This window comes from Ursus arctos, unplaced genomic scaffold (genome assembly GCF_023065955.2).
Source record: "Ursus arctos isolate Adak ecotype North America unplaced genomic scaffold, UrsArc2.0 scaffold_37, whole genome shotgun sequence".
Classification (NCBI taxonomy): domain Eukaryota; kingdom Metazoa; phylum Chordata; class Mammalia; order Carnivora; family Ursidae; genus Ursus; species Ursus arctos.
The window spans coordinates 23,940,396-23,956,998 of NW_026623053.1; the positions used below are offsets into that span (position 1 = coordinate 23,940,396).

The 16,603-nt window shown below is 34.6% G+C and overlaps 1 protein-coding gene across 2 annotated transcripts in view; it reads right to left on the bottom strand.

Moving 5' to 3' along the window:
• Positions 1-6,315: 6,315 nt before the first annotated feature.
• Positions 6,316-16,603, bottom strand: part of KLHL28 (kelch like family member 28) — a 31,230-nt gene continuing 20,942 nt past the window's right edge. For both annotated transcript variants that reach the window (XM_026513651.4, XM_026513652.4), the window contains exons 3-5: positions 14,104-14,547; positions 11,951-12,159; positions 6,316-10,892 (exon numbers count right to left, since the gene is read on the bottom strand). In XM_026513651.4, coding sequence (XP_026369436.1) covers positions 10,729-10,892; positions 11,951-12,159; positions 14,104-14,547 — 817 coding nt within the window. In that variant the 3' untranslated portion in view covers positions 6,316-10,728. The remainder of the gene's footprint in view (positions 10,893-11,950; positions 12,160-14,103; positions 14,548-16,603) is intronic.

Below are 16,603 nucleotides of genomic sequence, written 5' to 3' on the forward strand. Positions count from 1 at the left end.
AGATGGAGATAGTAATAGAATATATCTCATAAGATTGCGGAGAGGACTTAATGATTATGTATAGAACTTAGTGCCTGGCAGGTAGTAAGCATCATGAAAGTGTTATCTACCATTATTTTTTATTCCTCTTTCAATATTTTATTAAGGAATGAAATTAGTAGGTAAGTAGTGCTGCTGCAGAAAAGGAACTAAATTCTGTAGCAGTTTAGCTCACAGAACAAATTATAATAGTAAAAGGGTAAATATTAAATTCAGGAATTAGTTTGAAATGCAAAAACAAAGGTAAAGTACAAATGTTGGAAAAAGCAAAAGTGTTGGAGGAAAGTAAATAGCTTAAATTTTCCTCGTCAATAGTAATGAAATATCACCTCTTGTTCCTGCTCAAAGTCATTTATCCACCAGATAATGTCCAAAATAGTTTATCTACCATTTGGCTCTAAAACTTTATGAGACATAGTCCTCTACTCATTGGGAACCACCTACTCTCTTAAATTCTAGGATCCCTGCCTATTCAAACTCTAATTGGCCTCGTTAGCACGGCCGGTGAGGGCATGTTAGTCCCAAACTGTTAACTCTCCTCAGGGCACACACAAGAATATCCTTTAAAAGACTGTCTTCCTGACATAAGTGATTGGTCCATCCTTACTTAGGCCTACCTTACAACGTAAGGGATTTAAGGATTTTCATATACATGAAAAATAAGCTTCCTTTCTTTCATTGTGTTTTAATATTGTACATAATTTGAGCCAAAAAGAACCTGAGGCCAAGTGTCACCTTCTAATAAGGCCCTGAGTAAGTAAATTAATAAAAACAGCCTATGGGATACTCTTGTCTATTGTTGATGGAACGCAAAATGCAGTCTCTTGGGAGAATTGAGAAATGTTACGGACTGAATATTTGTGTCTCCCCAACATTCATACACTGAAACCCTACCCCTCTCCTTGTGATGGTATAATAAGGTGGAGTCTTTGGGAGATAATTAGGATTAGAGAAAGTAAAAAAAACCAGGGATGTACTGTATGGTGACTAACATAATATAATAAAAAATATTATTAAAAAATTTAAAAAAAATAAATTTAAAAGAAAAAAAAAGGATTAGAGGAAGTCATGAAGTCATGAAGATGGAGCCCTCGTGAATGGGATTAGTGTCTTTAACAAGAGTCATGAAAGAGCTCGCTTACCCTCTCTACTCTCTGCCCTGTGAGGATACAATGGGAAGTGGGCAGCTGTAACCCTGAAGAGGGTCTCACCAAAACCCAACTGTGCTGGCACCTGGTCTTGGACTTCTAACCTCCAGAATTGTGAGAAACAAAGTTCTGTTACTTATAAGTCACTCAGTCTGTGGCATTTTTGTTATAGCAAACTGAACTAACGAAAGCAGGCAACATCCCACATAATTACGTATCCTCTACCCTTTGGCCCAGTGATTTCACTTCTAAAAGTCTATGCCCAAAACTCAAAATGTCAAATGCACAAGGCTATTTTCATCGTGACATTATTTTTAAGTGCAAAAGCCTGGAAACAACCCAAATGCACATCAGCAGCAGAGTACTTAAAAGATCGGTGGCAGAGACGCCTGGCTGGCTCGGTCGGTTAAGTGCCTGCCTTTAGCTCAGGTTGTAATCCCAGGATCCTGGGATCGAGTCCCGCATCGGGCTCCCTGCTTGGTGGAGAGCCTGCTTTTCCCTCAGTCTGCCTCTCTCCCTGCTTGTGCTGTCTCTCTCTCTCTCTCTCTCTCTGGTAAATAAATAAAATCTTTAAAAAAAGAAAAAAAAAGATCTGTGGTATATCCACACAGTAAGGTACTGTGCAACTCTTAAAAAAAAGATTATTCCATACACTGGTATGGAATAATCTCTAGAATACATTAAGCAAAAAGGAAAAAAGTTGAAAATCTGCTCTTTTTTTTTTGAAGATTGATTTATTTGAGCGAGAGTGCACACGCAAGTGGGAGGAGGGGCAGAGGGAGAGAATGAATCCTGAAGCAGACTCCCTGCTGAGCCTGACTGGGGATTGATCCCTGACCCCTGAGATCATGACCTGAGCAAAAACCAAAAGTTGTCCACTCAACCGACTGAGCCATCCAGGCCCCTCATGCTATCTTTTTTGTAAGGAAATGGGGAAGGGGATGTACTTACATTTTCAATGAAACCAACATCTAATAAAATGATTACCTATAGAGAAATACAAATGAACAGAGTGGAAGAGATGGAAATGCAGACAAAACTTCTGTGAATGCATCATCTCCTATAGTTCAGCTTCAGGGTCACGTACATTTTTATGTAATTAGAAAATAAAATTACATCAAAAAAGATATCCCTAAATATTAAAACTTTAAAGTAACCTAACTATATTAATCAATCATGCTTTAATCAAATAAAAATACTATTTGACTCTAAAAACACTTTTTTTTCCCCTTGTTTTAAGTAAGGTCCAGGTCCACATGGGGCTTGAACTCATGACTCTGAGTCATGCCTGGCAACCTTAAAAGCAGAGCTTTTAATATTTATCCTTGTGAAATATATTCTAAGGACAAGAGAGAACCACAGAGACTCTTAATTGCATCCATTGGTGCTATTTATATCATCATTGTTATTTTGAAGCTATTGTAAGTATGTTTAAGATAAATCAAATAGGTAATTATGCTAATGTTGATAGAAGCCAAGATTTTCAGGCTAAGAAAAAAACATTAAAATCCAAGAATTTAAGTAAAATCCCTTTTCTTTTTTTTTTTTTTTAATATTTATTTATTTATTTACTTGACAGAGATAGAGACAGCCAGCGAGAGAGGGAACACAAGCAGGGGGAGTGGGAGAGGAAGAAGCAGGCTCATAGCGGAGGAGCCTGACGTGGGGCTCGATCCCATAACGCCGGGATCACGCCCTGAGCCGAAGGCAGACGCTTAACCGCTGTGCCACTCAGGCGCCCCTAAAATCCCTTTTCTTTTAAAATAAAAAAGGAAACCTTTCCTGACTCTACCTATCAAATAGCCTAGAAGCAGTAACAACTGAGTAGCACGAAGCACCACCAGCAAAACACTGGGATCTCCCAATACCATTTCCCAGCAAAACAGTGCCAGGGATTCTTGGGAGGAATGGCTGATTCTAGATGTGAGGAAGACAATGTAAAAGCCCAAACACAGCGATGTTTGAATTTGATACCTGAACTGTGGTTACATAAGAGAATGAATATCCTTATTTTTAGGACATATGTGCTTAAGTATTAAGGGATAAAAGGACATAATGTATGGGAACTAATTTTGAATGGTTAAAAAAAATGAGAAAGAATGATGAAACAAATGTAGCAAAACGTTAAAAAAAATTGGTGAACTTTGGAAAAGGTATTTAAGAGTTCTATTATTCTTACAACTTCCCTGTAAGTTTGACATTATTTTAAATCATGTCAAAATAATTTTATTTTTTAAAATAATTTTTAAAAGATTTTATTTGAGAGAGAGAGCAAGAGCACAAGCAGGGGGAGTGGTGGAGAGAGAGAGGGAGAAGCAGACCCCGCTGTGCAGGGAGACTGATGTGGGACTTGACCCCTGAGATCATGACTTGAGCTGAAGGCAAACGCTTAACTGACAGAGCCACCCAGGCGCCATCAAAATAATTTTGGTAAAATTTTTTAAAAGCAAGGAAAATTTCAGTGAAACTCAATGGAGGTATCTACTGGACTAAGATGGGGCTATTAACTGAAACACACATATTGAAACAAATACATAAAAAATCATGACTTCATATACTTGATCACCTTTGGAGGTTCCTAGGGCATCAGTTCATTACTCTAAAGATTAAGAGAATGAATCAAACATCTTCCCCAGCTTTTCCTGTATAGACTTTATCTCAGGGTAGCCAAATAAGTGATAGGGAAATGTTTTCCTTTATAGAATTTCAGATAATGCAGAAAAAAAAAAAAAAAAAAAAAACGGCAGAAAATCAGTTTTGGGGCACCCGGGTGGCTCATTTGTTTGAACGTCTGACTCTTGGTTTCAGCTCAGGTCATGATCTCAGGGTCCTGGGATCAAGCCCTGCACTGGGCTCCACACTCAAGTGTGAAGTCTGCTTGAGATTCTCTCTCTCTCTCTCAAATAAATAAATAAAATCTCGGAAAAAAAAAAAAAAGGAAATCACTGCTTTGCAACTCAATATAATAATGGATCCAGCAGTAGTCATTAATAGTTACTAAAACCATCAAATGAGAGTTTGATGGGGAACTTGATAGTGGAGGGATCAGGTTGACAAGACCTAAGTGCAAACCATGATTAATATTAGTTAGCATCATTAAAAGTGGGATAACCAGACATAATGTACCCCAGATGCAATGCAATAAGAAGAATACACAGCATCCACTACACTTGCCAAAGAGAGAAAAAAAAGGAAAGACAAAGAAAAAAAAGGACCTGAATTTAATCAAGACTCTACAGCCAACTATCAGAAAATTTGAAGAATAGGACAATAAGCCAAACAATACCACAATCAAGTAGCCAAATCTATAATGTGGGACAATCTACTAGACAAATGATCTCATTTATTCAGAAGTAAATGACATGAAAAAGGAGAGGGGTGCAGTGACTGGTAGAGATTGAAAGGGACTCAGAGACGTAACAGTCACACAAGGTACAAACTTTATATAGATCCTGCCTCAACCAACTAACAATAACGACAAAAAATTGGGACAGTCGGGGAAATCTGAATATAGATTGTATACTGAGTATGAAAGAAGTATTAGATTTTTAAGTGAAATTATTATCAATGTGGTTTATAGAATGAAAAATTTGTGTCCTTATAATTTAGAGATGTAGTCTCAATTATTTACCAGTCATATTATTTTGCATGTCTGGGATTCTCTCTAAAAATATACTAGAAAAAATACATAGGGTGCATAGATGGATTAGCAAAATTAATTGTTAAGAATTAATTTTTGAAGCTGGGTGATGGGTACATTACTATTAAAAAATGAAGGGAAAAAAAAGCCTGGAAAACATATCAAAACCCATTTGAGCTATTCTGTCTAATCACAGAACTGAATTTTATGCCTAGACTTAAGAGTTTGGACTCTTCATTGGAATAGCTTTTTGCTTTCCATTATGAGTCTATTGTACAATCCACTTATCACACTATCTTCCAAATTAAAGTTGAAACTTTCACCCTCAATACTGCACTGGCCCCAGACAAGAGAACCATCAACTAATTTTATGAAAGAACACAAGAGGCACAGCTAGAGCTCTGCCAGGGTAGCACTCTTTCTTCTATTCTCTCTTGCTGGGGGGGAAATTAGGTGTATTTTTTATTCCTCAAGCAGACTGTAGAATATGGCTAGATACTCCTTTGAACGTTGCATCACATCTTACACATACTAAGCTCTTAACAACTCTCTGCTGACAGACTTTACAATGACTTCTGGGTAACATGAGATGTTATCTGTGCATGTCTTAGCAATCACAAGCAGAGCTTCAAATGCATCTAGTCAAGATATCTTAATTTCAATATTTTAATATAGGTACTCTTAAAATGGATATTTGCATGTTTTGCCATCTATAATATACTTCAGCATATATCTGTTAAGTTTCTACTTAAACTCTAGGAGTTGTCCTGTTAAGAATGCAATTGAGGGAAGGTTAGCTGTACCTGAACCAGGACACCCATACTCAAGGCAGCTACAAACACGTTATCCATAATTTGATCAGCATCCAAAGTTTTGCTCATTAGTATATAAAATGTCAGGGACATTATTGTAGAATAGTGGCTCACAGACTAACATGAAATCAAAAAGTTGCTCTTATTGGTGAAATTAGAGTTTCAAGATATGCAGATTGTCTAAATTTATTTCCAATCCTTGCATGGACAGTTTATCTGAATCCATGCAGGCTTACAGTTTACAACTTCTTTAAAGATGGCACCTGGGGCTACATTCCTTGTTTACACCCTTTCCTTAAGGAGAACTGCTGGTTATCTTACAGTGGGCATAAACGTAACAGAATACTCTGTAACACTGCCTTGTCTGCCTCAAGTAAACCCTCTTACAATGCAAGTTAAAGAATATAAAAAACAGAAAGCTGGGACTGCACTGAACTTACCAATTGCACTCTTTCGCGCCGGCTTTGCCGAAGAATGTTTCTTTAACTGTCTGAACATGCGGCGGAATTCAGCCTAACACACGTTTCATTACAACCTGGTAATGAGGACGTAAAAGACTGGCTATCCCACACCCGCCTCAACATTTGTGACCACTACCTATCTACCAAAAAACATCTAAGAGTTGAGAATGACAAAGTTAGCTTGGGTCAGTTCACAACAACTGACACATACAAAGTCATGTTTCTCAAATTTATTTTAAACATTTCACATTAAATGAAATTTAACCATAGTCATTACAGAGCATCACCACAATAGTACACACAAAGAATTTTTAAAATAAAAGACAAAAGAATACAACCTTCAACAAGTTAAATGCCACTTTACCATGTAAACAAAAATAAAACCCTGATGCTAAAAAGATACATATTCAGAGGTAAAATACATTTACAAAAACACTTAAACATTAACATAATCCACTAGGTCACATTCTTTGCAAGAGAGTACAAATACCAGTACTCTACATCTACAAAATTTCAGAATCCTGTTAAAATCAAAACCATCTCTGGTTTATGATACAGCACAATTCATAAGGCAAAAATAGAGGCATTATCATCCAGTTCTTTAATTTCACTTGTATTTTAAGGCAAACTTGGAACTTTTTGCTTAGTATTTTAAAATAAACGGGACTTACACATGATAACTTGACAAAATTAACGATAAATTATCTCTAGTTAAATATGTGTAATATAAAAGACATATGGATAACAATTTTTCTCTCTACAGAGATGTAAACTGGATTTTTATAGACTCCATATTCACACCAGTAAGAAAACTTGTAAACCTGTAATATTTAAAACTTACTGTATTTTGCAATCTTTTCAAACGTGTATCAACACTGAATCAATATACTGTAAGTGAAAATCCAATATGTATCCAGCCACAGAATAAATGTATCTAATTAAGTCATGTCTAATTAAAGTGCTGTTTTACAAAGGAAAAAAAAAAAAGGTTAAGAAGTAGAACTGGATGTTAACTTGACATGTGACATCTTATAATTCTTAGCTTTCAGACTACAGAGGTTATAGAGGTTATCACAAGTTTATTGAACTTTTAAGCAGTATATTTATTGTAGAATCTGATTTTCCTGAAAATGAGCACTTAGGTGACAATACCAGAAATCCAACACAAGTGAAAACAAATACAGCATTATATGCACATATATTTCCTTCAATTTTAGCCAGAGCCTTGATAGTATAGTAATCAATTTTTTAAAGTTTCTATAATTTTATTTTTCTAATAGAAAATATATTATCCAATTCCAGGAAGTTTAGAGTTCTATAAATATTAAGTTTTCTATAATTCTTTTTCATGTCAGTAAAACCTAATTGGACACTAAAGGACAAAAATGTCTACACATAAATTAGGTCTCTTAATCACTTCTGATGATATTGGCTATAAGGAATTAAATTCACACTTTACCATAATAGTTATTTGGGTACAGGTCTCCCTCACCATACTTTACTCTTTGAATGAAAAGACTTGTATCTTATTTATAATTATTTCTAGCCCTGACAGAATCTGGCACAATATCACGTACACAGAGTAGACCCTCCATAATTTGTCAAGCTATCAAAATAATTTTTCAAAACCTAATGCCATTTTCCTATCATTAGATTGACCACTTCCTATAGTTTAATATTCATTCATATTTAAAACAATATTAGCAATAACCTATGGAACTTACATAAACATCTTTTGGGCTACATTAAAAATCACTTAAGTTCTATTACTATATTTAACAAACACTAAATAGCCAAACACTCCTACCAGATTAAGTCTTCATAATTATGGAAGACAAGTATCTTCCAAGTGATAAGATTAATTTCTATTTCCACTGCCACCTTTTTCCCAAAATATTTCTGGACAATCTTAAATAGCTTTCTTCCCCTTGCCTGAGTATATAAAATTATTTCTAGAATCTTTAAGTGTGGGGATTTATAATCAAACATTTTGATGCTTTTTAACATAAGAAACATGTGACTTTAAATATACACAATTTGTCAGCAAAATATTCATGATGAAACTTCTCACAATACTTTATGAGAGGTCTACTGTAAAGTTATCAGTTGTCAGGTTACAATACCTCTGGTTGTTATGAATAGTACCGTAGGTTTAGTAAACCCAAAATTAGTATTTCTAAAGTTTGGGGTTTCTTCTCTTCTTTTTATAGCTTTTTGTAATTTATTCTCTAGTATATGGTTCCTACTATTGCCCAAGATGTTTTTCACATTTAGTCTTTAGCAGGATAAAGTTTAGATTTTTCCAAAACAATGATCAATATATGCCTTTGGTCTAATTTACCAAGTGACTATATGTTTTACAACAATTTGATAGTGAGGATGATGATACATGAGTAAAACATTGTTAAAACGTGTAGTATAGATCTGTTTACAATTAAAATAGAAAGTCTTTCAAATTCCTTTATCTTTGGGGGAGAGAGGATTAAAAATAGTATTATTAGAATGCATTTCACAATTTGATATAAACAAAAAAAACTGAGGACTTAAAATTAAGCATGTAATGAAATCTATTTGAAATTGCTTTTCTTTAAATAAAGTCTAGGCCAATCACAATAGTGCACCTTGTTTCTATTCAATAGGTTTATTCAAATCAATTAAAAAGTTATTGCTATATATCATTATGTTATTCAAACAAGCAACATAGAAAATACTCAGCCTGTCAATTTTATTAGTAGTTCCTGTTGAGTTCTTAATTGGAAGAGACTAAAAATCACTTGCAAGCTTTTATAATCTGTGCAAATATTCATAAAGCATACTACTTACATGATTAAAGATGACTTTACATAGTTTTGTACTATATATTTAAATCTACACTGGCAGTTTATGGAAGAACAAGAAAAACTGCAAAATGCCAGGCTATAAGTAGTTTATAACATAGATGCTAATGAACAAACCTATGTTTTATAATTACAAATGGCTTCTTAACAATAGTTTGGAATATTATGGCACTTAAGAATGCAGTATGAATTTTTTCTTAGGAAACAAATGTACACTGGTTTTGCAGAGACTATAAAGAGATAATAGGCAGGTTAAAAATAAATCAAGGAAAAGAAAACAAAACCACCACAGTACCAAAAATACAAGTACCGACATCCTAATAAAATGCAAAGTAATATGTTCAAGACTAACAGATATTTTCTAAAACATGCTTAAACAAAATGAGCTGGCCACTTATTTTAAATAAGCTGTCACTGGCTATAGCAAACAGTCTTGCTTGTTTCTTTAGTCAAAGTAGAACCAAATTTAGAACCATTACTCAAGTAAACATCGAGTTCCAGTTTTCCTCAGTAACTTTAAAATATTCAATTACCTAAGAAGTATACAAAGTAATGCATAATTGCCTAGTGCTTTATATTTAATGCATATATTTGTTTTTAAAAAGGACATATATCTAGCACAAGAAGAAGATTAAAAAAAATGCATCTTTCTTTAGATCACTACTCAGGAACCATGAAAAGCATAACATGGGCCATTTAGATGATTTTTGGATGTTAACATTAGCATAATCACTAATATTTTTAATAAGCACAAATGAACCACGCTAGTAAAAATGAAAAAATACTATTAAAACATGTCATGCATATCTCATACTGAACATCCAAAAGAACATTATTATAGCCTTGTTATAGATCCTACAGTTAGCACCATTTTTATATCTGAACACTGTGAAAAAGCAACCAAAGTTTTAGTTAAAAAACAAATTATTATAAGGATATGTGAAAGAAAATCAGTATGTACTAAGGGTGGTACTAAACATTGATCAAATATTTACACCAACACTGGGAAGCCTGGTCTACCATGAAAAAAATAAAACTGAAACTGGTATGCTTAACTTTCTATCCATGCTTAGCATAGCACAAGTGGGTAACTAAATTCATCCAGCATTAACCTGCCCTATAAAAAAGGCATAAACAGTAAATATCTGACTTCTTAAAATAAGCCCCCCAAAATCACGATAGTAAAAGCATTTGTTTTGCAAACTTATTACATCCCCAGCCCTAAAGCCATTTAGGAGGAAGAATATCCAGGTGCCTCACTATGGCATATAATTTACAATCCTTAAAAGTACCCCCCTCAAAAAAGCAGCCCTTTATTTGTTTAAAATGTGAAGCATATGAATTTATATCCAACAGACAGTATCAGCACTCTGTCTAGTCATTCAATACACTCCAACATCTAAGCATCTCTCATCCTAGTAAATCTGGTGCATATATTAAGGAAGAAGGAAAGCTAAAATTTTTTTTAAAGTAGCAAGATTTTCTCCACATGTACACTTATGAACATAAAACTACTCTATCCCAGTATTAGGGGAAAAAAGTGCACAATTAAATTGGCAAGATCTTTCTTTTTTTTTTTTTTTTTTTGATTATTGATTCACTGTGTAATCAAGAGCAACCAAACCAAAGCTACTTGTCAGTTCAAAGTACCCAACAGAACTTTGAGTCTTCATGCCTTTTCAAGTTAGAAAGAAAGTAATGTAGCTTTTGGATTTCAGAAAATTGGGCATCCTTTCATGCGGCACAAAGTCCATCACCACACGACCTCTACCAGTCCACACTCCACACTTGTCAAAGTGCAGTTAATCCGAAGTTGCAGCGACAGTATATCATGCCAGCTGAATCCAGCCACGTATCTGAGATAGGGTCATATTTCTGCACGGTATTCAGATAAGAAGAACCTGAGTGACCACCGACTACATAAAGGTAGTTATCAATTACTGCAGCACCAACCCCTAGGAAAAGTGGGTAAAAAGAGGGAAAAAACACGTTAACCATGAAGTTGACTTCTCACTAAAAATAAATTCGTATTTTAATGTTTTCTTAAAATACATTTCAATAATCTATTGTTAATTATACAAGTAATATGGCCATATGTACTTACTGGAAAAAAAAAATCCCTTAACATGAAAGCAAGAGTTGAATCTTCCTTCCCCTCTCCTCCCCAATCCTACTCTCCCTCTCCACCACCACAGAAAAATACAAAGAATGTAGTATATGTCTTTATATGCTTTCTTTTCAGTTTATATTTACATATTTTTCAACACATCATTCATCTTTATCAGGTTTTTAAATATGTTGAAATATTTGAAACATATCTTGAACTATACAACTTAGGCTTTAAAAATTCTACTGTATATACTGGTATACACAGTTCTAAAGAGAACAAGACTACCCAATGTTTTTTTCACATTCTTGTTATTTTGCGACTTTCCCCCTGACGCAAGAAATATCCCTAAAGCATTTCCATCAGCGACATAAAACCTTCCCCTTAAAATAATGTGATTTGAGTTTGGGTTCAAAGGTAATTTCTTCTATTCCTCAAAGATGTTTTTGTTTTTCTCTGGGAACCCTGAAACTCAGGCTTTTCTAGAACTCCAAACACCCTGAGTATGTGAGAACGTTTGAAAGTTAACATACAGACTGCTGGTGTACAATTAAAAAATATATATATAGAACAATCCAAAGATTCTGTGTGTGTGTAACATATAAAAAGATGACATTTGTTATATGGACAGAAGAGCTTCTGTAAGATACATTCTATCCCCACCACTTCTAAAAATGTGTTCTCCCAACTTTAAAAAATGATAATATGCACATAGGCATATTAAAGTCACAGTATAGAAGTCTATGTAGTTTTGTCAAATCAGCTGTCTCTCAAGTTTAGCACAATAAAGTTTTTGTTTTTGCTGGACAATACTCTTACTATTGTATTCCAAGGAACTACTATTCCAAGAATATCACTATAAGAAATACCATCCTCTATGTTTACATATTAGTTAGTTATTATTACCTGTTCTGGGTTCTTTCATTGGTCTACACACAGTCCACTGATTTTGATGAGGGTCATATCTTTCAATGCTTGACAAATGTGAGACACCATTATGTCCACCCACCACAAAAATAAAGCCTAGCATGACACCCACACCAAAGTGAATCCTTTTATCTGCCATAGATGCAACCATCTCCCAGGAGTCCTTACTTGGATCATAACGCTCCACACTGCAAATATTCACAAAAGAAAAAATTAATTTGCATATTCCGTGTGCCACTCTTCCTACCAAAGCAGAATCAAAACCTACCATAGTTTTAGAAGTTCCAAAAGACAGATATAAAACAAGAGTAGTTTGTCCCAGATGTTTACATTTTGCTGATAAAATTGCAAGGATAAAAGCTTACCTTGTGAACTGGGGGCAATAACGCCCGCACGCTACTTCATTGTATCATACAAGCTGCAGGGTATATTAAGGGCATAGCACTTCTGGAGTCAGGAAACCTGGTTAAGTACTAATGCTGTATACTTAGAGCCGAATGAACCCTAGCCCTAACGGTTAAGTGTATCCTGGATAAGCCCTTTCCTCTCACCTGAAAAGATGCGGATAACTTAACCTCAATGGATTCATGTAAAAATAAAGTCAAATGAGCATACATGTTCTGAAAGGACTTTGAAAATCACAAATTAAATATAAATGTTTTCTAAGGACACTAAGGATCTTCTACATAGCTAAGGAAAAGGGAAGATGAAAAAAAGGAAAGGAGAGGAATTTTTTTGTCTTATAGAAGTCGTGGTGGTTTACTGCAAAGCAAACACTGCAGATTACATAACACAATCTGGCCAATCATAATAATCTCAGAGTGATTTAGGAGAATTCAGGGGTTTAAGTCAAGTCTTCATTCCAGAGAACACTCGGCATTTCCAAGTTGTATTATGGATATCCAAAGCAAATCAGAATTTCCAAAAAACCTTCCCTAGAAAATCGCAGAAGGCCTTTAAATCTCTATTTTGACACGAGCGGGCACAAAGGCAGGCTTGTCAAGCTTGTTCTGGTCCTAACCTAACCCCTCAAAAAGACTGAAGCATTTGAGAGTCAGTAGCATAAAACAGAGACTAGACTGTAGACTAGACTAGAACATAGACTAAACTATAAATATTTCTGAAAGGACATTGGGATAAAAGCCACAAGAGCCCAATTACTGGACAAGAAGAGTTGATAAACTATAGCAAGAACTTAAACTTCAAGAATATTATCTCCCAAAAAAAAAAAAACCTCAACCTTTTATCTTATAAATTTATGCAAGCACATTTTCAAAGAATAAAAATGCATGTCTATGCTCAAAATACTTTTCCTTTAACTAAGGGAGCAATAAAAAGGAAAAATACTTCAGCTTACAAAGAAATAAAAATTTATAGATGAAATGCTGTTGTGCCCTTGCTTTCTCAGTTAACAAACCGCAATATACTCTTCCATTAAATGCTCACAATCAATAAAACACACACCACTCTACGAGAGAAAATCTTTTGAACAGCAATTTTCAACAGAAGTTCAGAATTATGATTAATTTTCCATATAAGCAAGTCACTTTATGCTTTTATTTTTCTCATATATTTTTCTCGTTTATTCAGAGAATACTACAAAATACAGAAATCTCAAATTCGGACTACAGCAAAACTCAGGTACACAATGATACATGCATGATTATAGAATAAGAATCCAAAAAGGAATATTTAAATAAGGCTTTATGCTTAAGATGCATAATATATAACCATATAGGAATTACATTTCACTTTTTACTCTGCTAAGCAATGCAATAACAGACCATTTATACACACACGCACACCCATATTTATATACATTCACCACCTAAAATCTAAAGTTGTCTAACTTCATTTTATATTCAGATCTCTGAATTTTAAAATCTAGTCCAATTATATTAAATGAATGAATTTAAAATTTTATAAGAGGGATTTGATTCTTAGGTCTGTATTAAATCCTCATGTAAAACAATTACAATTACACTCATAGAGCAGATTAAATTTCCCAAATACCTAACAATATTACTTTAAAAATTAAAAAGGGAAGTTCATTCACACACACAAGTTGTGTATAAATCGTTGTTAATGACTTAAAAATCTACAAGCATATACAACTTCATTAAGTTAAATACCTGTTCATGTGGGCAGGACCATACCCACCAATGGCATATATCATTCCATCCAACACGGCTGCAGCAAAACAGCTTCTTGTTGTAGTCATTGGTGCCACCGGTTGCCATTTTCTTATTTTAGGAATATACTTCTCTACAGATTGTAAATAAGATTGTCCATCATAACCACCTAAAGCATAAAGTTCTCCTGCAAGTACTACTACTCCAAGGGTACTTCGGCTCTCATTCATTCTCTCAAGAGAAGTCCAGGTATTTGTATCAGGATTCCAGCATTCTACTGAATTTTCATGTTTTCTGATAGTGATGCCAGGACGCACGTTCGTTTCAATACCACCTATAACATACACTTTTTGGTCTAAAACACATATTCCAAATTCATAGCGAGGAATGTTTAGGGGTGCCAAACCAATCCAAGAGTCATTCTGAGGAAAGTACATCTCCACACTAAAGAATAAGCAGAAAAAATTAAATTTTAAAAATCAAAATGGCTCCAAAACAAATAAAAATGTTTAATCTCTTTAATAATCAGGGACATGCCAATTAAAACCACAACAAACCACGACACATTTTCCAGACTGGCAAAAACTTGTAACAACTGTTGACAAGAATGTGAGCAAGAAATGCACACTCTTTTGGAGGGAGCGTAAACTGGCACAAACTACACTGGAAAACAATTTTACATTATCTGGTAAAACCGAAGGTACGCAAATGTACTGACTCAGCAATTTCATTCATGTGTATCTACACTATTGAATGCCTGATATAAGTCAGTTTTGCACGAGGACATACATACAGAAATGTTTACAATGGCACAGCACAATCACCCATCCAAAGGACAATGGGTAAAAAAGATGTGGTATATCCACCCGAGACTGAGCAATTCCATTCCTAGATACGTACCCAAAAGAAATGCACACATGTGTATGTATGATGTTCATAGCAGCATTATTTGTAACAGTCAAAAAGTGGAAACAGTTCAAATGTTCATGAACCATAAAAAAGATAAATAAATTGTGGCATATCAGAGAATACAGCAATGAAAATAAATTATAGCTACATGTAACAGGAATGAATCTTTTTTTTCTTTTTAACAGAAATGAATCTTACACATACAATGCCAAAGGAAAGAAGCCCAAATCGAAAGAATACATTCTGTATAGTTTCATTTATACCAAGTTCAAAGACATTTCTAATCTCTGGATTAGAAATGAGGATAGAAATGAGGACAGTGGTTACCTTTGGGGAGGGCAGGGAGGAAACTCCAGAGTGGTTTCTGGATGTTGGTCAAGTACTGTTTCTTGAACTGGTTTGTAACATTCACTTTGTGATAATTCACTGACCTGTACACTTGGGATTTGTGCATTCTTCTGTATGTGTATAACATTTGAATAAATTCTTATAATTAACAGGTTCATTATAGAAAGAAAATATAGTATTATACCCGTATTTTTGTAATACCACAAACCAATGAAACTAAGTGCACTATTGCTTCATGCAATCTCACAGATGAATTTCATAAACTTATTGTTCAGTAAGAAAACACATCCCCGAAGAATTTATGTAGCATTACTGTATTTATATAAAAATGTATAAACCTAATGCTATATTGGGGCACATAAATATGTGGCAAAATTACAATGAAAAGCAAAGAATAATATGCAGAAAATTCAAAATAGTGGTTACTTCTAGGGGAGGAAAGGAGATGCATCAAGGAGGGACACAAGAGAATTTAAAGGTATTAATAGTCTATTTCTTAAGCTGGTTAATAGGTGCTTAGATTTTTTTCTTTATACCTTGCATGCAAATTACGGTCTCTTGCAAGTATACATATTTCATTTCAATGTCTCCAAACTCAATTGTGCAATAGCATAAAAATATATATTCTCTATCCAGTATAATTAAAGAACATTCATTCATTCATTCCATAGTTATTGAGTGCCTATATACAATTTTGTTATATTGCTTGTTTTAAAAATGTGAATTTGTTCCAATGAAAATGATACATTAGGGAATTATCTGACCTTAAGGAGAGTAGTTTCAGTGAGGTGGTGGGGATAAATCTTGACTGGACTGGTTCAAGAGAGAATAGGAGATGAGGGAAAACAGTGGATATCGACTTTTCCAAGGACTTTACTATAAAGAGTAAAACAAATATGAGATAGATATAAGGATAAGCAGAGAAAGACCAGAGCACCCAGGGAAGACTGGTTTCATCTGGTAGCTTAAACCAGAACATATTTGCATGCTGATGGCAATGATGTAGTACAGCGGGGGGAAGATGACGTGAGAGAGATACGGGATAAATGCAAGAGCAGAGCCCTTGTGCAGGGGAGAGGGAATGGAAGCTAGTAAGTAGAGAAATGGAGGGACGGGTCTTAGAAAAAACATGGTAGATTTGGAGATCAGAAGATGAGATAGTACTCTTCTGATTGCCCTATCTTCTTAGTAGAGTAAGAGACAAAGTCATCAGCTTTGTCTGATGGGGGGGGGGGTTGGATGT